This window comes from Lepeophtheirus salmonis, chromosome 5, assembly GCF_016086655.4.
Source record: "Lepeophtheirus salmonis chromosome 5, UVic_Lsal_1.4, whole genome shotgun sequence".
Classification (NCBI taxonomy): domain Eukaryota; kingdom Metazoa; phylum Arthropoda; class Copepoda; order Siphonostomatoida; family Caligidae; genus Lepeophtheirus; species Lepeophtheirus salmonis.
This window is the reverse complement of record NC_052135.2, coordinates 15,357,230-15,379,659: the sequence shown is the minus strand read 5'-3', so window position 1 is coordinate 15,379,659 and position 22,430 is coordinate 15,357,230. Positions and strand designations below refer to the sequence as shown.

At 31.6% G+C, this 22,430-nt stretch overlaps 2 protein-coding genes across 2 annotated transcripts in view; one reads left to right on the top strand and one right to left on the bottom strand.

Moving 5' to 3' along the window:
- Positions 1-22,430, bottom strand: part of LOC121117113 (double-stranded RNA-binding protein Staufen homolog) — a 40,223-nt gene that overhangs the window by 13,480 nt on the left and 4,313 nt on the right. Inside the window, 1 exon segment of the mRNA XM_040711413.2 lies at positions 1,694-1,825. Coding sequence (XP_040567347.1) covers positions 1,694-1,825 — 132 coding nt within the window.
- Positions 7,860-12,079, top strand: LOC121117114 (uncharacterized). Its single transcript, XM_040711414.2, has 3 exons — positions 7,860-8,228; positions 8,291-9,217; positions 9,522-12,079. The coding sequence occupies exons 1-3, from the start codon at positions 8,044-8,046 to the stop codon at positions 9,823-9,825; spliced, it is 1,416 nt and encodes a 471-aa protein (XP_040567348.1). The 5' UTR covers positions 7,860-8,043; the 3' UTR covers positions 9,826-12,079.

The following is a 22,430-nucleotide window of genomic DNA, read 5'->3' as shown; positions in this document are numbered from 1 at the left end:
TGCTGATTTCATGCGTATTTTATTGATAGATAACCAAAAACTGCACTGCTCACAATTATTCATACCCATGACAATAATGTCAATAAAAATGTGAGAAACGTGTTGATCTTTGAGTTAAAGTTCTTTCAAGATATCTTAACAAATTTTGATGACCAAATGTTAAAAAACAAGCTAAGAAATAGCATTATTATATAAGAGTATAAATAGTCGTCTCGTCACACTCAATTTTTGGTCATTATGGTCAGGATGAAGGAGCTTAGTGAGGGCCCTTAGTGTCAGGGTCTTGTGAATGCCTACAGTGAAAGGTGTCCCTCAAAAATTGCCAGAAAATTATACTGAACAATAACTAAGAGTCTAAAGGAAACACTTGACCAGGTAGGAACGAAGGTGTCACGGTCCACCATCGAGAGAGTCTTGCACAGAGGAGGTTTTCATGGACGTAGGCCACGGAAAACACGGCTGCTCAGGAAAAAAACATGCCCCTATCGCCTTGTCTTTGCTAGAGGCTATCTGAAACAAGATCATAGCTTTGGCCTTTTGGTCTGATGAGACGAAGTTAGAGCTATAAAAATCATAAAAATTAACAATGGTATGAATAATTTTGAGGACAGTTGGACGTATTATACGGTACTCTAACAGAAACTTTTCATGACAAACTCTACTATGAATTTCCTTCATTTTTTTTTTTTTTTTTTTTGATCTAGGGATCAAGTTTGGCCTGTCGTCATACTGCAAAAAGTGGCTGATTCCCAGCTGTTCGAAAATGTTGTCGTGGATCAAAGTAGCAACTTGTAACCTTTTTACACTCATCTTTCTTTCTAAGTGAGCTACAAATAGGCTGAAGGTATTCTTTTGAAGCTAGATACAGTAGTTCTGATTTTTTATTCAAACAACCATGTCATAGAAGTTCTTTCAACTCTTCAAAATGCAAAAGAATAGGACACTAGGTATATCCAGGTTATTTCATATAACCCTACTTCTTTGAGAATAAGGAGTCTATCATGTGCAATTCTATTTTTGTAAAAAAAATACTAAAGATTTAAAGATTAAAAACTTTTCATTGTGATAAAAATATAAGATTGACAAAGTTTGAATCATTTTTATGAATATTTAAATACATTGATTTGGGTCTATGAAGAGCAAAAGTCATTCAAAGTGTCTTAACATAGATATAAGAATAAGTTATACTTAACTTTTGAACTCTAATTCAGTTTGATGAAGTCAAAACACAGTTTTATTTTTAATAATGACCTCCAGGCAAGGCTGGAAAGTCATACATTGCTTGAAACGGAATCTAAATTTTCCAAATTTTACATTTTTTTTTTTTTAGAATACCTCCAAATATTTGTAAAATGATTCCAACATTGTCAATAGTATTTTTAGCTAAAGGAACACCTTTAAGCCTCCAAATCTTTATTTTTTCATAAAAAAATGAAATAATAGACAATGTGAAATATAGAAATGAAAATATTATACATACTGTAGATAATTTATTCACATACATACATGCATACTTATGTATCTTGCCAAAAGAAATTGCACTTTTTGTATGAGCAAGATATACGATGCTAATCATGACAGACATATTTATTTCTTCAAACATAAATTAATAGCCTAAATAATGATATTGCATTTGTGAAGAAATCATTAGACTCTATCATGACCATACATCATCAGAAAATCATAATCTCACCTTCAAAGATGACCCCTCCTCCTTTGATAATAACGAGACTCCCATAAACTCCAACATGTTTTCAGCTGCAGCACGTTTGGCTAATTTCTTATTTGATCCATGACCAACAGCAGTTAAATCTCCGACCTTTACCTGAAAATAATACATACACAATTCATTAGATACATTATATGCGTAAAAGTTTGGCGTTAAGACAAAAACAATCTTGAAAAAAATCAAGAAAATGAGAAATTCCCAATCTTTCTTTTTAAATTCATAAATATAAACGAACATATTTTGCTCATTAATGTAGGATCGTTTGCAGGACTATATTTTGGGGAGAGCATGCTTTTTGGAAGAACTAATTCAAAAATGAAATTTCAAATAATAAATTTTAGAAAAAAAAAAAAATCAAAAATTCACAGCTATTAAAATTAAATTAAATTAAAAAAAAAATTCAAGAACTATAGTTCTTCACAAAAAATAAGATTTTTTGGAAAAAATCTTATTTTATTTAATTTTTTGGAAAAAAATTTCAAAAATCTACAGCTATTTACATATAAACTTGTATTTTTACGAAAAAAATTTCTAAAAAGTCTATTCTTCTTCACAGAAAATAACATTTTTTGGAAAAAAAAATTCAAAAATCTACATCTATTTACAAAAAAATTAATTTTAAATATTCAATTTTTTGGAAAAAAATTACAAAAATATAAAGCTATTCTCAGAAAAATAAATTTTTTGTAAAAACTTCAAAAATTTCAAATATAAAAAATCTTTAGCTATTCATAGTGAATAAAAAATTTCAAAAATCTATTAACAGAAAAATAAGTTTTTTGAAAAAAAATTCAAATATTAATTTTTTTTGCTTTGCTTTATAATTTACGCGAATGACAAAAATTTGCCCAGCCCACCCCATCCGGACGCCCCTGTAATGGGCCATATATTCAAATTTCTGGTAGTAGTTGATATTTCTAGCAATGTAAACTACATCAGTGTTCTCAATCTTTTTGGAAGGAAGACCAAATATTTTTTTAGTCTAATTAAATTCTATGGAATACAAGGAATTATTTTTTTTGTTATTTGACATGAATCTTGATTATTCTTTGTATATATTTTTTTTTTTCATATTTTTCAACAGGGAACCAGACAGTTTCTCCCGACTAGTGGTGGGTAGTAACGCGTTAGTTTTATAATATGACTGTAATAATATTACTTTCCTAGTTACTAATAGTATAACAATATTATTTTTCTAAAGAAGTAGCGAGTAATATAAAAAAAAAAAAAAACACTCTTTAAAATTGAGTAATATTTAATAGCTTATTAAATATTATTCGATTGATTCTATCATAACTAAAGTTAAAAATAAAATGTCTTAATCCAATTAGAAGACGAGCAAAAAAGAAGTCAAGTTCTGGGTCTATGTTATTTGTAGGGGCTATGTTTGATAAAATGTGAGGGTGTAGAGTTATCTTTCCAACTTAAAATACTTAAAGCTGAATATTTAAAGAGACTATTGGTATGTTTTATTATTTGTAGAAACACTAAATTATAAATTGTCTATGAGCCGGAGAATAAATAATTCTGAAATGTTTGGTGAAGAGTAAGTTAATACTGTAAATCCAACGATACAAAGTTAGAACAGCTGCTTTATGATTGTTAATGAGTACAAAAACTATACATATATTCGAAGTTTATTTAGAGAAACTAGTGGCGAAAATAATCGATGATTTCAAATAATCCAAAATAGAAGAAAATTTAGTATAAATTAAGTTTTTGAAGAGTAAGACTCTGAAAATAAACAAATATTCACCTTATCATTATTCAATTTAGGAAACTCGGCGAATTGATTGTAGCATTGTTAATCTCTTAAAGGGATATCCAAAAATATGTAATATAATATAAAATAATATTATTAGTATTTAATATAAAATTAATATTCCCCAACATTGCTTACAACACAGTATTGTTCTTTGTAACTGCGATTGAAAACTACTGACCATTATTTAATCATAATGTAACTTTTTAGACTCCGATATGACACTTTAAATAAATTCAAAATCTATCATATGCATAAGAAAATAAAGAAAGTTGTGGGAATTTAATCAATATTTTTATCTCTCTAGCTGTTCGTCTAAAATTTAAATGTATTTAACTGTATGTTTCTTTCATACGAAGTAGTTTATAGAATAAAACACGGGTTTCTCGAAAAATATTGCTCTTTGGTGAATTTTTATCTTTTCCAGATTTGATTGCACCATTTTTGAGTTAATATTTTCCCCCCCCTTGTACATGACCTTTTCTGCTGCGAACAATCAAAAAAGTATCTTTCGTAATATAACTTTTTTTTTTGTTGACGAACCACATATGTAGATTATAGACCTTGAACAGCACACATAAAATTAAAAAGTTGCATTCATGGAAATGAGACTCAAGGGAATTCCTTTAACAGAGAGAAACACTAAATTCCGTTTCTTTGCAAACAAATACAAATATATATTCATTCTCCCCACCTCTTTGTATACGTAGGTAGAACATATTTGTCACTACCTTCCCAGAAAAAAAAATACTAGGTACTAGATACATCAATGAACACACAATTTTCGTTACATTTGTGTATGATTGAGTGCAGAAAATTGATTGAGAGGGCACCAAAGAAAAATGTGTGGAGGTTTGGATATACGAGGGTCGTTTGAAAAGTCTGTACAAAGTCCAAGAGATAGGACTACTGGCGCGTATCGAGGTTATGTTTAGTTAGTAGCATCTTTTGGAAGAACACCCACCAACTTCCAGCCTGATCAGTCTATTTCTTTCTGTATATAATTCGTTTGAATCGAGGAAGTGAAGTGATTTCAAAAAATGAACGAAAAAAACCGCAAAAAAACGTTTCAGAAAATAAAAAAAAAAAACAAGAACAGTTTATAGGTGACTCTGAACGTTCTGGACTCACTTTTGAGGTTACTAATCAAGAAATAATTGATAAAAACCCATATGGTGATGGATGACAGAAGTGTAAAGATGCGTGAGATTACTTTTGCCATGGGTATCTCGAGTTGGAACCTTATTCCCATTAATTTTGCGACCACAACAGCTGAGGTGTGAACTGGTGCATTGTCGTGATGGAAAATGATTTTTTTGTGGGCCAATCGTGGACGTTTTTCATGTAGCTCTGTTTTCAAACGGTCCAATAAGGATACATAATATGCACCTGTAATAGTTTTACTCTTTTCCAGATAGTCGATTAGGATTATTCCATACGAATCCAAAAGACAGTTGCCATAATCCTTCCCTCCGATTCCTCGATTCAAACCACCCTCGTGCATATGAAGTAAAAACTAATTAGGAGTTTCTCCTTTTCTAGATTTTTTTTCAAGATTGTATTATGCACTAAATAATTCAAAAAAAAGTTCAAAAATGTTTATTGTCTCGTATACTCCCCCTCCCAACCCACCCAAAAAACCTAGTTGCAAAACTTTTTGTTTTAGCTAAATTACTAGTAGCTGTTATGGCATACTAACATGCGTCTGCCATTTTAATGAATATATTTTTAAATTATACAAATCATATTTTTTCACAAATTGCAAATAGTAAAAAAATCGTTTTTGAGTTAGAAATTAAATAAATTGGAGGAATAAACAATTAAACCTTCCAGGTTGTAAAATTATTAACTTTCAATGTATTCAGATATAAAAAGATTTGTTTTCAAAACATTTACAAATACTTTTTGTCACAGTCAATTTATTGTGAAAATATTTTTCAAGTTCTAAATTTAAACATTATTTTATCAACTTATATTAGTTTGTAAACAAAGTGAAAGAGAGTGCAAAAATTAACAACTCCCTGAATATAAAATAGATATATGTTACAAACATTGAGGGCGCTAGTTTTTAGCTACATACTGTCACACCACCTTGCGGGTAATACATTTTTATAGCTTGCTCATGAGATGATATGTCTTCCAAGAAATATAAATAGAAGATACTCTTGTAATTAAAATACGAGTATTATTTTATTCCAATATATTCCATTTAAAATGTAAGGATGTTTTAGACGATTTCCAATGTATACAATATATGTATACGTCTTTCTAAAATACTTACAATTAAATATATCATTTAATTATATGTTTTTTTATTTCAAATGTCATATAATAATGTCGTACTTTCGTCCAACATAAAGGATCTTGTTTTGTTTTTGGCAAAGGAAATTTAGTGGCCTTGACTCCTGGTTATGACAACGAAACCAAAAATAAATGTGTATGTTTTAATAGATACATATAAATGGGTATACATTGTTGTGTTGGATTGGAGGGATTACTCATACGATTTTACAAACCCCCTGACAATTTTCTGGACAAAACTCGATCTCGTTTAAAATATTTTATTAGGAAATGTAATTTTACTTGAACTCAAATAATCAAAACTCGCAACATTTGTGTAATGATGAAGCAAATTTCATGTATCACTCAAAGGAACAATAAAAAACTACAAAAGTTTCTTTCTTCTTATTAGATGATTTGATGTAGTAAAAATGAAAAATATTTATCATGCGTCAATCTTTAATAATTATGATTGGCTTTTCATATTGGTGTATTCATTTTTTGAATTAATTACTTATTTAAAAAAATAAATATATTCCTCAATTACCGATGAAAAATACAATGCATCATTATTTAGCCAATCAAACTGCCTCCTATTCTTAATAGTTCAACTCGAATTAGACTCTAAACAAAAATAAGTATACTATCCTAGATTGAACTCAACTAAAGTATAACTAAAAAAATCGAACTCGACTAAACTCGAAAATTGGTATATGAAGGTCGTTTGAAAAGTCCGAGAGATGACACTACTGGTGCGTATTGAGGTTATGTTTAGTTAGTAGCATCTCTTGGAAGAACAAACGCCAACTTTCAGCTAGATAGTCGCCATAATCTTTCCATTCGATTCCTCCATTCAAACGAATCCCAAACAGAAAGGAATGGATCGATCTGGCTGAAAGTTGGTGTTTATTCTTCCAAGATATGTTATTAACTAAACATAACCTTGATACCCGCCAATAGTACCATTTCTCGGCTTTTGTACGTACTTTTCAAACAACCCTGCCACTGTCCAACATGGACACGCCTCAACACAGAACTTAAAAACTAGACCGGATTCGAAATTTAGAATTACCCTATAACTTTTTTTTAGACATACAGATATGTTTTGCTTCATTATATTTAGATTAATGATCCGTTTACTAAAATATCCCCCAATTGCATTGATGGGGGAGTTCAAAATCCTGCAGCATAATAGAAAATTTTATTTCAAGACTCACGCAGACAAACACAAAAAGGAGGGAGTAAATAGAAGATTCATCATCTGAAGACTCCGTACTTATGTATGCTGAAATTTTTATTGTTATTGGTTATTGAAGACCCCAGATAATGATATAATCATTTATTATACAGTTACCTTTGATTGAAAGTAATTCCAATCGGAAAGTAATATGATATAAGTCATGCTTTCATTAATTTATTCATTTGTATATATTAAAGGTATTTTTAAAAGTATTTTAATTTAAATAATATTAATACAAGTATATATTATTTAATTTGCTTTGAATTGTTTTCTAAGAGAAATACTAATTCTAAGATATAATTACATTTAAATGACGTTGCAATGATATTGTACCTAAAATAAGAAAGTTAAAATTATCTGCACTGAAAAGAAGCCTGCTGAAAAGATGCACACCCAAATGAGTTTTATTTGTTTATGTATGATAATTCCATAAAATTAAGTCGAAACGTAACTTTATTCTTTGTTAACAAGGTAATTATGGAAGTCAAGAGTAGTGGATAAGACAAGAAATTCAATTAAAAAACTACGTTTGAGTCACAATTACCACATTTTATATTCCTATATCAAGGTATGTGACCCTCACCCCCTATCTAAGTAAAATGATAAATGAAAACTTTTAATTAGAACATGCATGCCCCTCTAAAAGAAGGGACATGTCTCCCCTTTCTCCTTTAGTGTAGAAGTAACCTCCTTTTGGATATATAAAAAAACCTCCTGCGCTTTTTAGCGGATTTGACTTTCAGTCCGTTGTTTCATTTCGTTGGTATAGTGTTTGAAAAATATATATATATATTAATGAAGGAAAAATAAAGTAGAAAAACCGTGTTGAAATTCAAGGAATAGAAATTAATAACAAATGTAAAGTTACATATAATAGTTTTGAGGGATAATTTGAACGACACATAATATGTGGAACACAAAAAAATATTGATTAAGCATTCTGTGATTATATCGTGTCACTATGAAGCATTTTTTTGTATTTTTGATAATATAGTTGGAACTTTTATGTTTGCCTACAAGTAAGTGAAGAGCATGACAGTCGTGAAAAAGGATGAAGAAAAAGGAGGAAAAAAGTTTAGATCCGGAAGTGTTAAATCTTGGCCTCCTAAATCCGCTTGGCATGCTCCAGTGAACAAGCAGAACAAAAGACGATTCATCTTTGATCATTTATGGGGAATACCCGGGGGTATGCACAAGCAAGATTTACTCCTTCTAAGGTACGTATAATAGCGAATAGAAACGTTGATAGTCCTCCGCATTACTCAACATACATACATAGGAATATACACCGAACTCACGAAGCGCGAAAAAATCGAGAAAGCTACAATCCCTACATCATTTTGGATGAACAGGACATTGTAGAGAATAGAGACAATTGTTGTAATCACTCATTTGGTAGAACAGCACGTGAATTCTCCTGGCATACAAATCTGCATGGCTTTAAATACCTCACCTACTGCCGAGAACATTTATTTGAGCGGATACTTTGGGGACTTATTTGCGTGATTGCCATCATTTTAGGGATATTTTTTAGTGCAAGAGCCGCGGACTTTTACTATAGATCTCCACGTGTACTCACGGTCATTGATGAGCGGGGATCTGTAGAAGGAGACTTCCCCAGCATCACGTTTTGTCCCTCAACATACTCTGCCTCCAAGAAAAGAAAGGAGGTATCCAGCCGAATACCATTGATGAGCGTACTATGGAAGAATTGGGACGATGTATTTTCCATGAACTACAATCCTTTGGATTCAAAAACGAGGAATCCTCTGTGGATCAATGAGAGCTCGCTAAAAGTGAGGCAACTTCTACAAAGGATCATGATCGAGGGAGCACTACTCTCATATCCTTCCTGCACTGAAACCCTGAGGAAATGCAGTGTGTCTGGGATAGAAGTTGAGTGCTGTGCATCTCTGAGGAAAGAGTTCAATCCTCAAGGTCCGTGTTTCAGTATCGATCTAAGTCAAAGGGATTCTAAAAGAAAGGAGTTAAAGAGACCAAAATTTACAGAGTTGGGAGAGGTATTCACTAAGGCTAGGAAGGAATTAGACATCAGTCTTCGTTTAAGTGGAACATCCTCCAAAAGGGTGGGATATCCAATTGTTAATGTTTCCTATTGGAAGGAAAGTTACCTCTGTGGAGATAGTTGGGGTAGGACGGAAGCTTCAGTCATGTGTAAATCCCTTGGTTTCTCAGGTGGTCAAAAGTAAGTCCGCCATTTAAATAATTAATTATTCGTTCATGTAGTAGAGATCAACTTTTAATTCAAATTCCTTTAATAAAGAAAATGCTTTGTAAATGCATTGACTATGGAAGCTGAGAAAAGTTGAAAGGTTGTATGTAGTTTAAAAATAATAATAATATTATAAGATTGAGTAAAAAAGAAAAGAAAATGCAGTTAAAAGTAAAAAGTTAGGGAGGAGTTAAATATTTTCCAATTTATGTATGAAATATGAACAATTAGAAATGACACATTTGTCTTACTGTACTTTCTCTTTCAAATATTACAGATATTTTATGAGTGTAGGACCCGCATTCCCAGCCACCAACATCCTTGGAAAACTATCCTGTAAAGGACAAGAAGATTCACTGCAGGACTGTTCTACCTCTTATGAAGGATGGGATGGAATTGATTTAACGACCTGTGATCGCTCTTATCCCATTGCATTGCTTTGTGACTCCGGTGGTCTTCAATTGGGGTCCAACTCATGGCTACGAACTCGTGGAAAGCCTTATCTACTTGATAATAACTCGGAAAGGAGTTACTTCTGTGCTGAATACTTTAAGGACGAAGAAGCAAATGTTTTTTTGTAGTATGCTCTCATGGAAATTTGGAAAAGTCGTAAAGAATTACACGGACACAAATGGAACTGTCTCTCGATATACAAATACGAAATGCACTGGAAAGGAGGCGCATATCCTAGACTGTTCACATACGTATAATGCTAGCCCAACTTCTTGTGAATCTGTTTTTATAGAGTGTTCTCCTGGATTCCCACTCACTCTTCGTCTTTATAATCCTATACCGAATAAATCATACCCAAACATAAGCTTTGGATACCCTATCATTGACACGACGGGTAGGGAGGGATACATCTGTGACTCAAAAGACATGATCAACGTTCCACAAGTTATATGTAAATCCCAAGGATTCTTATATGGGACAAGGATACCTTCAAATATTTTTGGTCCGCCCAAGCAATCAATATTATTTGTATTCAATAAAATCAATTGTGAAGGAGACGAGGCATCAGTGTTTGACTGTGAGTTAGGAGAGTGGGGGGACCATGGAAATAAGGGAGATTGCTCTCAAATATTCTCTGTTTTGTGCTCAAATGAAAAAACGGACTTAAAAACAGTGTTTTTAGACTCAGTGGACTATAATCAACTACAAGTGATTGATACACCGAATGCACTTATTGCTGTACAAGTTATTCCGGGGAAACACGTTCCTCTTTGTGATGATAAGGGTCTTACTTGGTCAGATAAGGAGGCGGATTTAATTTGTAGAAATGAAGGATTTGATTGTGGCCTAGTTAATCGAAGAGCCTTCTATGCTTTGAGTATTCCTGTCTCAAACCGACGCTATCCCCAACTACTTCCTTTCTTTGCCTCCATTCAGTGCAATAATCAACATTTGACTCATGAATCAGGAGTAAAAGGGATCCTAGAGGATTGTAATCTAACATTTTTGAGGGGGTGCGATTCAGGACAAGGTACATCAGCAATTTGTCTAAGGAAATCGGATCCAGAGTTTGAAACATGTGAGTTACTGCGAGAAAAGGACAACATATCAAAATATTCTTCAAAAGTGGCCGATTTCTCAACACAAGATAATCCTGAAATTAAATTAGAGCTGTATTTGGGTCCATCCATTACCAATGGTGATTGTTCTCAAGTGTCCGAAGGAAGGCTTCACAATGAGTTCTACATAGAGACATCAAAGGAGCCAGTAGAAATTACTGGAGAACGGTCCTTTAAAGCAAGGATATTCAGTAGAACTTTAATCACCTCTCAAAACACCTTGTGGTATTCCTCATTGAGCGAGAGGGGATGCGAGAAGGACATAGATGAGAACGAGTGTCGGAGGAAATGTGAGATTACAGTCTCAAAATTGGTGTGTGGCTGTCGACCTTGGTGGACTTTTGGGCATTTGGAGTCAAATTCAACAGATGAGATTTGCTTTGGCGAAAAAAGACTTTGTCTCAAAAAGATAGAGCTTACTCTAGGATTCGCTTCAAAGAACGTTTCAATAGCGATCGTGAGCATAGAAAAAATTGGACTTTGGAGACCCGAATACAGGGACCCTATGAAGGCTGCATGCTCATGTCTCAAATCATGTGATATTCATACTGACTATGATGTTGTATCCGTCGATACAAGAGAAAGCACGTGCTACCTATTAAATGGTGCCAATACAGAGCTTCAAATCATGATTGATAAAAGCCGAAATATCAGATATGTCCGAGAGATATTTTTTATCTGGGAATATCTTTTGGGAATTATCGGAGGAATCATGTCAATCTTCATTGGATTTTCCTTTGTTGTTATATTAGAAATTATATATTTCTTTACAATTCGTTGGTGGGAGAAGAGGAGGCCTCTTCCGAGCGCCTACGACTCTTCAATCACAGATTGGTCATCTAAATGGCGAAATGAGCGTGTCAACAAATTACCAAACATTCAAAAATCTCAGAGTAATCCAAATATGGCTGATACAGAAGGGGCATTTTTGAGAGACCTGGAAAGAAATTGGATTCAGAATGCAGGAAACAAAAAGAAGGAAGAGAAGTCGGTGGAAGAGCCTTCTCATTTGCCCCCACAACCGTCAAAACAAAGAGCATCTTCCAGAGGAGGAAGAAATATAAGAACTGGTGCAAAGAGCAGAGCGGGAACAAGTACTTCAAGTCGGCCCCCGAGTAAAAAACCCTCAACAGCCAAAAGCATTAAAGGGAACAAAAAATAACTATTTATACAAGTATACGTAAATGTGATTAATTCAAATATTTACATCAATACATATAAAAAGCATATTTAGAATATAAAGTCATTGACAACAACTATAAAATAACTACTTTATAACCGTTATATAATATCCATGACTTATTTGTGATGATAACTTATAAACTATGCGAATAAAGGTAAATACAGAGTGTTATTTAACCATTTTAGCAAGGTTTCACTCATATTATGTCTAGAAATGTATTGAGCAAATTAAAACTTAGATAAATATCATTTTTGTGTCAAATTGAGCACTGTTAAATGGTTTGTGACATCATCTATAAAACTATACTTGAAAAATTGTAGTTTCTATAACCTCTTATACACCATTTTGTGCCTATGAATGTTTTATTTTTTGTTAATTCCCTATTTGATGAAAATGTCAAAGGGAGGGAAATAACTTAAAGTCTGATATTCAGCGTCATTTGAAAAAACTAAAAATGTTATGTATGGTAAGTTCAGACCTTAACAAGATATTGATTTAGTTTGAAGACTATCAACACAAAAAGACTGAGTATATAACGGCAGAAATCTCATTGAAAAGCTGGGGGGGGGATATGTGGTCGTCAACACAAAGGCAAGCAGAAATAATTTTTCACAAAAATGAGTGTGGTGAAATACATTTATATTCTTCAACGAATAATTATCAATTTATAACAAATAAATTGATAATTCAATTTATAACAAAAAAAAATCTTATTAACCATTTGGAGGCGCTGGAAATTGCACTTAAAGAAGCCAAAAATTTATCGTCACAATAAAAGTATGAGAAATTAATTGACTTTATTTGTAAGGCCATATCAGGGCCAATAGAATTGCCTTAAATGAAATAGATGTTTTGGAGATACACTAGTCAGAATTGAACAAATGTATCAAAATCTGGTTCAAACGCATGCAAAAGTGTATAATGCTTCTTGGAGAATATCATGAAAAGCAATGCAGACAATTTCGCTACTAACTATTGATTTTTTCATTATTAAGCCCTTATTAAGCTATTTTTTTCTTTTTTAATATGACGGGCTGAGATATAGCTCGTTGTTAAAAATAAGTCCTACTCAGAAAATCAAACAAATAAATAGAAAAACTTTGCTTTATAAGTATAGACACCTGCTACTAGTGATGGAATGATTAATCGGAATCGTGAATTGGGTGTTTATTCTGAAATCAGAATCAGCATCGGAAAAATAATGTTTAATTGGGGATTCCGATTTTTATTTATTATTTATATAAAACTAATTATTAAGTTGTTGTTGTAGTTTTTTTACAAAAAAATTATATTGGTCCAGGCAAAAATTCTGGAAAGGACCGCGTAACACTCTTAAATAATTATCAAAAACGTGATTGTCAGCTTATTTTTCATAAGGTGTCAAATCGAGGATGACGCCATTGATTAGTCGTAAGGGAATTATTTTACATTGGAAATAAATTTCGGGCTGAAAGGTTCAGGCCACGGGCTTTTCGGGATAGGCAAAATGAGGTTAGGACGGCAGGCTTTTGGGCTCAGGCATGGACCAAATTAACCTCTAGCTGTAGGTATGTTGATAAAAATAGACTTTTTTGTATTTTTATATAGTAATAATGCAATTATACATAACTATATATACAAAGCGCGACAGGGAAATTTTGCGTTAATAAAATAAATTTTTTTGCTCTAATTAAGGTTTCAGGTGACATGTCAAGCAATGTTCCGATACATGTGTTGCTTTTCCCGCTCATTGTTTTGATTTAATCAAAATCAGATAAAATGAGTGAGCAGGAATCAAAAAGGCAAAGGGTTTCGGATCTTCTCGACGCAGATGTAGAATTTCAGACATTGTCGGCGTGACCGTGAGGACATTCCGAAATACGAGTGTGGCAAAGAAGAATAGGAAAGGAGTCAAAAGAAAGGCAGGCAGTGGAGAAAATTGCTTGAAGCGAGATGAAATATTTCTCAAGTCTCTGGAGGCCAAGATCAAGGAAGATCCAAAGCATCAATGCGCTGCTTGGCTGACGAGTTCAATGTAGACGAGATCACCATCAGGAGGACAGTTCATGATTACCTCACCCTTAAGAGGTTTTTGAGGACTCCAATACATCTCCTTACCGAGAGGATGAAGGCCTTAAGGCTTGAGAGATGCAAAAAAGCACTTAATTACTTGAAGATTCATCCTTTCACTATAAAGATCTTCTCAAACAATACAGGTTTTCAGCCACAGAAACGACAGATTTATAGCAGTATCACTTGAGGAAATCCAGGGCGCCTTCAGGACAAAACATCCGGTCCAAACAATGTGCCTGGGAGTCGTGACCTCTGCTGGGAAGAAAATGGATAGCTTCTTCTTCAAGCCCAATGAGAAAATTGGGGCTGAGGCCTACTATAATTTCCCGAGGTGAAAAATCTTACCCTGGGTTAACCATCCTGAGAACAAGTATATATGGACCCAAGCCATACGTCCTTGAATGCACAGAACATAAACAAGGAGCACTTTGTTGACTTCTGGGACAAGACCTTCTGGCCCTTTTCCAGCCCTGATATCAATCCCCCTCGACTTCAGTGTGTGGAGCGTCTTAGAGAGCAAGATTGGGAAGACAACACACAGAAATGTGCAGGAGCTCAAGGCCAGCATCAAGAAGCAAATGCTCTAACATGTCTGTATATTATATTGTCGCAACCATCGCCAGGTTATATTGAAAAATTCTTGCCAAAATTGATTGCTAAATGTTTGTAGAATAACATTTTTCATTATACTTTTATAATGAAAAGTTATTAAGGTTTTGATTTTGCTAATTCATCGCAGAAAATTTCTTTGTTGCACTCTGTATATAGATTAATTACAATTTTTCTTAGCAAAGATTTAAACTTTTACTCATTTTGTGGTGCTTTCCTTTACGTGTTTAACATAGCGTGCTTTGTGAAATTGAGTAATTGAGTCAAACTTTTGGCCTAAAAGTGTAGATTTCTGGTTGTACTAACATATGGACTGAAAAGTTCAAGGCTTAACTAAAAAAACTTTTATTCTCCGTTCAAAATTAAATTGTGTTTATTTATCAAGAGCAACACAATCATTCCAGGACAACTCTCACATTTCAATGCACCATTTATAAAATATTTTATATTTTGTCTCAAAATAGTCCTCAATTTAAACGACAATCTCTTCATTGGAGCGGAATTTAAGCATTTTCATAGGTTTGCAAACAGGAAGTAGGCGCTTTTTGACAACTTTTACATGTTTTTGTTTTTTTTAATCAATACCAAATTTGACAAGAAGATAATTTTATATTACAATAACAAAAAAAAATTACGTAAAAGTGGATGATCAATGACCCCTTTGCCCTATGGTTAGACGACACTGCTATGGAATAATATTCTACGCTCCTGTCGTAAAAAAAGAAAGAGTTGTGGCTACTACTACTACCTAGTACAAATGTAGATCACTTTGTCTTTGTTTCGCCACTTTATATCATAATCAATTTAAATTAGGATTGTAAATCCTAAGTTGTTGTTTTTGCGACAGAGTTTTTCTGTTGTTGTCAATATGAAGGGTATTCTTTTTATTTCTAAAGCTGTTGTCTTTATTATTTCATTCTTGAGGAGAGAACATCTAATATTTAGTCATCACTAGTACGAGTGCTCATGAATGAAAATACCGTATGTATATTGCTTCAGCTATCGATTCCCTCTTCTCTCTTGGTACGTCATGGCTATTTCATAATTTATTCTTTTTCATAAATACACTAAGTAATAATTTATTCTATACTTATGCTCCGTTTATAAAAGAACAAGAATACAATTTCTTGTTGATCCCTCGTCGTTTATATTATATATATATTGGCCACTTTATTATTTCTATTAATAAATTTTGGCTATTTCTTCATAGAAATAATATAATAACTAATCATAACTACTCTTTTTATAAAATATTACGAAGCAATATTATTAGACAGTATCGAATAAAATACCATGTAGATTTTAATAATATGTAATTCACTTTAAAAATGATGAAGAAATAATATGACAGTGATAGTCTATGAGTATATAAGAGATATATAACATTTGGTATGACTGACTTATTTGGCTAACTACCATATGATTTCAGGCCTACTTATGTTTCTTTTAGGAGGAAGGTTGCGAGATAAAATAAAAGTAATGACGTTTGAGATTTGTGTTTATTTTCTTCCTCGCAAAGCTGCTTTGTGTAGCTAATCCAACGAAACTTCATGACAGCTGGACTGCTCTTGTTTAATACATTATTTAAAACTGTAAGGGTGATAGGGTTGATTTTTTTTTCATCCCCAAAATGCTTATCTTTTCAAAAAAAAAAAAATCAAAAAAATTTAATTTTTCAAATTTTTTTCCAAAATATCTAATTTCTGTAAATAGCTTTGGATTTTTGAAATTTTCTACAAAATTTCAATATTTAAAATTATTTTCAAAAACAATTTATTTATGAAATTATAAAGTGGATTTTTGAAGAAAAAAAATTAACTTTTTGAGAATGCGTATTGGTTTTTGAATTTTTTTCCCAACAATATCATTTTTTGAGAACAGTTGTGGATTTTTGAAATTATTTTCCAAGAAATTTATTTTTTCTAATTTTTTTCAGAAAAATTCAAAAAACCCCACACAACCCCAAAAAACCATACATTTTGTTACACAGTTTCAGAAAACATAATATTCATTCATTAATGTTCTTCAACATTATGTTATCTAATTAGCAATGGGATAAAAACTGTGATGGGATAAAATTTCCATACACTTCTTTTATGATAGATGAGAGGATGAGTTTTGGAAAATGGATCTGTTTTTATAAGTTGACTAATACCTTTTTGATAAAATTATACTACGTACATAATATGTAGGGTCTATATTATTTGACAAAACTATATTTCATCAGATAATTACAAGTGTTGGGTTTCAGACTGAAAATTATAGACCGGTCCGAGACCGTTACAATTTTTAGTGAACTGAACTAATTTGATACTTGAAAGGAATTCGGTATGTGCAGGTCTAAAAGAAAAATTATGTATGCATTGGTCTCATTCAAAATTCGGTCAACACAGATTGTTTAGATGAATTGTTGATTACGTCATGTGTGTTTCAAAATTATGAACATTACACATACTATAACGTCATCTGAAATCAAATGTATTTCATAAATCATATCTGTAAAACTCATAAATTAGGATAGGGCAAGGTTAATAGAAATACAAGGTTATACCATAACGCTTTTCCTACAAATGTTTGCCTTTCACTACGCCTTTTTAATAGTGACGTCAAAGAATATAACTGTTACCAAAAGAGGCTATATATCACTTTCCTTGACTGTTACTGTTACAGTACCGCTGTTATACTATATGGCGCCATATCTGTCTGTCTTGCTCAGCAGTCAGTACGGAACATCAAATTTAAAATTCTAGCAAGCTCCAATACATGACTTTGCTGCTCCGTTGTTGTTGTTTTTTTTGATTTGGTAGTCTGAAGAATGAATTTTCTTTTCCTTAGCACTTGTCATTATTATTTAATTCCTTAGTACTGAACAATGAACATCCTTCCTAAATAGAACCAACTATATTCAAACCCTGATTTAACTTTCGTTTGTCCTCATAAAAGACGGAGCGTAACCCTGAAGATTTGTTGTGGAGTTATAATTGTATGTCCTTGTTGGACTCAGAGTAGAATTGGGGATCGAAATCAGAGTAATTCTAGCAAATATCTTTTTTTATATCAATTTTCATCATTAGGGATAACCTTGTATTTCTAATAACCTTGGGATAGAGAATAAAATCTGTTCATAGATTAAGACCCAAAAAATCGGTACACATTTAAGGCCAATTAAATTTAGGGCTAAGATCGAGGACTTGACTGAAATCTCTGTCTAGAAAAAATCTTGGAAAGAGTCTCAACAATAATAATTATGCCATTGTACTAATGGATAAAATCCAACATCTTCTCCACACCACAATTACATTGATAATTTTATATACATAAGACGTGCAAGAATTGTCTTATATTTTTCATTAATCCTACACAAAAATTAATTCTTGTATTTAGAAGTGAGCTGTCGATGTTTCCGCTTCTTTTCTCCTAATCAAGGTTCTGAACATTGATCGGTTAAATTATACCCTGCTTTTGTGCAGCAGTAAATGAACAGTTCCTAACAATTATTATATAATATTTCTATAGTTGTAAATAATTGGATAACTACTAACTAATTTTGGGTTATTTTCTGTTAAAAACACATAATCTACAATAACGTAAGAACACATTTAGGTACAGAGCTCAAATTAATGTAATTATGTAGGTTTAATAAAGACGAGTTATATAGCGAAAAATCCAAGGTCAAGATTTATGATGAAAGTGACACAAAAGGTCAAATCATAACTTACCATCACAATTAAACAAATTGAGATCCAGAGCTGAAATCATCTCATTGAAGCACATAATATATTTATACAGGAGAAGAAGTGACCATAATCTTCAGAAGCGTCCGCAGGATTTTAATTTGAAGGGGGGCTTGGTTTTTTTCACAAATTGTTAGAAAAAATTCCTTAAATTTTTTTTAAAATTAAATTTCTCCATTTTTGAGGGCTAAAGGCCCTGCAGACGCCCCTTTTTGCATTGAATGAGTATTGTTGAAGTTGATTCTTCAGCAATACCAGTTCAAAAATAGAGGAAAAAGAATTTCGTGTGTTGATTAAACATTACTTCATGAAAGGCAAAATCCCTCAGGAGACAATTTCAAACCATTTCTTGTTAATATTTATATTCGATGACAAACACACCCTCCTCTCTACTTTAACCCATGACAGTAACGTACTGTATTTACATGAAAACTTTAAAATCTTGCCTCACGAATAAAACCAGCTTGATTACCACACATTATAAAAAAGTAAGTTATTTTGCTACAACATGGTACATGGATTTAATTTAGACTCAGGTCTAGTTGTAGCATGAGCTGTTCCTAAAAAAATTACCTTTATGGGAAAAAAAAATCAAATAGTAAATTATTTGAAAAAAAATTTCAAATATAAATTTTTTTCCAAAATCCATAGCAATTCAAAAAAATTAAATTTTTGGGGGAAAAATTTAGGTGGACCCTAAATACTGTAGAATGAGTAATCGTCCATAACTTTTAAATTTATATTATTGGACACCTAAAAGTTTGTATAAACACTACCGTCACCTACTGATATACATTTGCATAAATTACAACCTTGTGTCTGTTAGATAAGGCATAACTATAGGGATGGGCCAACTCCAAATCAATGAAGTCCCAATCCCTAATTAGGTAGGCTTTCAGTACATCCAAATATAGATGGGGCTATTTGCTGATTATTTCCTTTAAGATTAAGGTTATTCAGAAACGTTTGCAGTATTATATTTTGGGAATGTCTTGGTTTTTGGAATTTTTTTACAAAAAAATCCAAAAATTAAAAAAACTTTGAATAAAAAATTAAAAATTTATGGAAAAAAATTTCAAAAATCTATGGATATTCTCAAAAAATTTAATTCAAAAATCCACAGCTGTTCAAAAAAAAAATTACATTTTTTGGAATAAAATTTCAAGTTTTCAATTTTGTGGAAAAAAATTCAAATATTTGAGGGGGAAAAAATCAAAAATCCCCAGCTGTTTACAAAAAATGTCAAAAATTAAATTTGAAATATAAATAATAAAAAAAAATTCAAATGTTCTAGTAAAGAGGAAAAATTCTTTAATTGGGAGGGAGGCCTGGAGGAGTTACAGCTCCTCCAGGCCACCCCAGCGACCTCCCCCCTGATATTCCATAATCCATCAGATTCAAATATAGAATGTATGGAGGCTAAAGATTGATCCAAAAGCAAAGAAAATGAGTGTAACACAATCTTTGTATCATATTGGAGGTGTTTAAGATGGATCTTATTGAAAAGTATAAGTTGGAATTGACCCATGGCTAGAGACTCAAGGATGGTGCTCACGTAATCAATGTTGTTAATTTTTAACCACAGGAGCACAAATATAATGATCAACTTACAGGACCGGCTAATGACCATAATTAAATACCTTCATTGACTGTGATTTATCATTTCACTAAAAACTGAAGAATTAATTGCTTATATTAATTCTCTTTTTTCCTCGTAAGTAAGGGTTCATCAATAAATGTTTTTTTCAAAAAAAAAACATTGTTAACGATTGATCAATTATTTAATACGATTTTTTTACAGTGATATCTCTAAACTTCTATGAGTTATATAAGTTTAACTTTACTTTTAATTTTTACAGTACATATATAACACATATTATTAAAATATAAATCCAATAGGTACGTATTAAATTTAATTAAATTCAACATCTCGCATTGTTTACTTTGAGAAGAAATGAAAATTTTGGAAAAAAGTGTTTAATTTATATAGCTAAAAATGCATTTATGACCAGAAATACATTGATCCTAAGGGTATAAATAGAATTGTGTAAAGAGATATTTACGCTGCATTATATTGCAATACAATTTTATTACCATGAAATGCCTAGTGACTCAGAGGCGTCCACTAGGTGTGGGCTTGTGGGGTTGTAGCCCACCGCCCCAACACATCAAAGTTTAGAAAAAAAATAATTCTTTAATTTTTTTTTCACAAAAAAATATATAATTTCGTGAATAGCTTTGATTTTTTTTAGTTTTTTCCAATAAGTTTATTATTTGAAATTTATTTTTTTCTGAATAAAAATGGATTTTTGAAAGTTTTTTTACAAAAAAAAATAATTTTTATACTTTTCCAAAAATGTAATTTTTTGTGAAAAGCTGTAGATCTGATATTTTCATTTTTTTCTTTAAATTTGAATTTTTTTCTAAAAATTTAATTTTTTGTTAACTAAAAAAACTACCAAAAAATTTCATATTTGTAATTTAATTTTTGATTTGTTTTCCCTGAAAAATAAAATTTTAAGTGAACAACAGTCCATTTTTGATATTTTTCTAAAAAAAATTATTTTTTCAGAATAAAAATGGATTTTTGAAAGTTTTTTTCAAAAAATGTAATTTTTTGTGAGAAGATGTAGATTTTTTTTTTTTTTATAATTTGAAATATTTTTCCAAAAATTATTGCGGACAATCGTAGATTTTTAAAAGAACATAATTTCTTGGGAAATCTATGGATTTTTGATTTTTTTTCCAAGAAATTTAATATTTTGAATTTTTTTTTCAAAAATTTTAATTTCTGAAATTAATTTTGTGAATAGCTATGGATTTTTGGAAAAAAAATCAAAAAAGTTCCAAAAACCAAGCCTTTCCAAATAAAAATATGACGATCAAACTTGGGGTTTATATACATATATAAATATATTCTACAAAAAAAAAAAAAAAACCTTCATTTGAGTGCAAAGTTATCGGTTTCAATGCATAATCGTCTATCGGTCCCCATTGGTAGATGTCTCTTTTGTTCTTTAACTTCATATAAATATAAAAAGTTGCGTTATGTATGTATATATCACAGTAAAGATTGAAATCCAGTAGAATCGTTGATTCTCCTAGGTGAGATCATGATCGTAATATGTCCTAGGACAAATTATAATCATGATCTCTCATAGGAGAATCAATAATTCTACTAGTAGAGATAACAATCCTATTCTCTCCTAGGACAAATTAAAATTTTACTGAGGGAGATAGTAGCATTGAATATTTGAAGAGGTTACGTGTTTTCAAAATATAATGCCAAGTATTGCATATTAGAATATTGTACAAAAATGTTTCTTTTCATTGCCGATTTCTTAACATTTTTTGTAAAAATTAATCTTTGTCTAATGCTGGGAATTGTGATTTCTTTTAGTGAACTGAATGAGTTCTCTAATAAGATTCGTTCACTGCATGAATCCCTTCCCAAGATACCGCGCCCCATAAAAATACTTTGCTACTATCTTTCAGAATGATTCAAACTTATTTAAAAAACCTGTATATAATCAATATAGCAAAAATTTTAAAGAATAAATTGTAACGAAAAAATTGTATTAAATATAAATTTATTTAACATACATTTAAAATATCATTGATTACTACATTATGTATTCATTTGGATGGAACTGAATTGAATCCAAATTAGTATTTAAGAATACAAGCTGACTTTAGTAAGGCTCAGTTCAACATACATTCCTTATATCCTAAAACTTCCGTATTGTATAAATAATGATATAACATCTTTAACTTGTCCTCTAGTTAGCCCAATATTAAGGTAAGGGTTCATTTTAGTTAATAAATTATCTTTAGTTAAGAAACCCTGCATAACCGGTGGGCCGGGATGTATTTTTGGATATTAAATGCTATTTATGATGCTCAAGGAAACGGCTGTGGAAGAATTTTTATATTTAACAGTTTGAGGAGAGATCATGATCGTAATCTGTCCTAGGACAGATTACGATCATGATCTCTACTAGGAGAATCAATGATTCTACTGGATTTAAATCTCTACT

Coding starts and splice junctions, on each gene's coding strand:
- LOC121117114 (XM_040711414.2), top strand. CDS start 8,044: ATGACAGTCGTGAAAAAGGATGAAGAAAAAGGAGGAAAAAAGTTTAGA. Junction 8,229..8,290: donor CAAGATTTACTCCTTCTAAG/GTACGTATAATA, acceptor ATACATACATAG/GAATATACACCGAACTCACG. Junction 9,218..9,521: donor GGTTTCTCAGGTGGTCAAAA/GTAAGTCCGCCA, acceptor CAAATATTACAG/ATATTTTATGAGTGTAGGAC.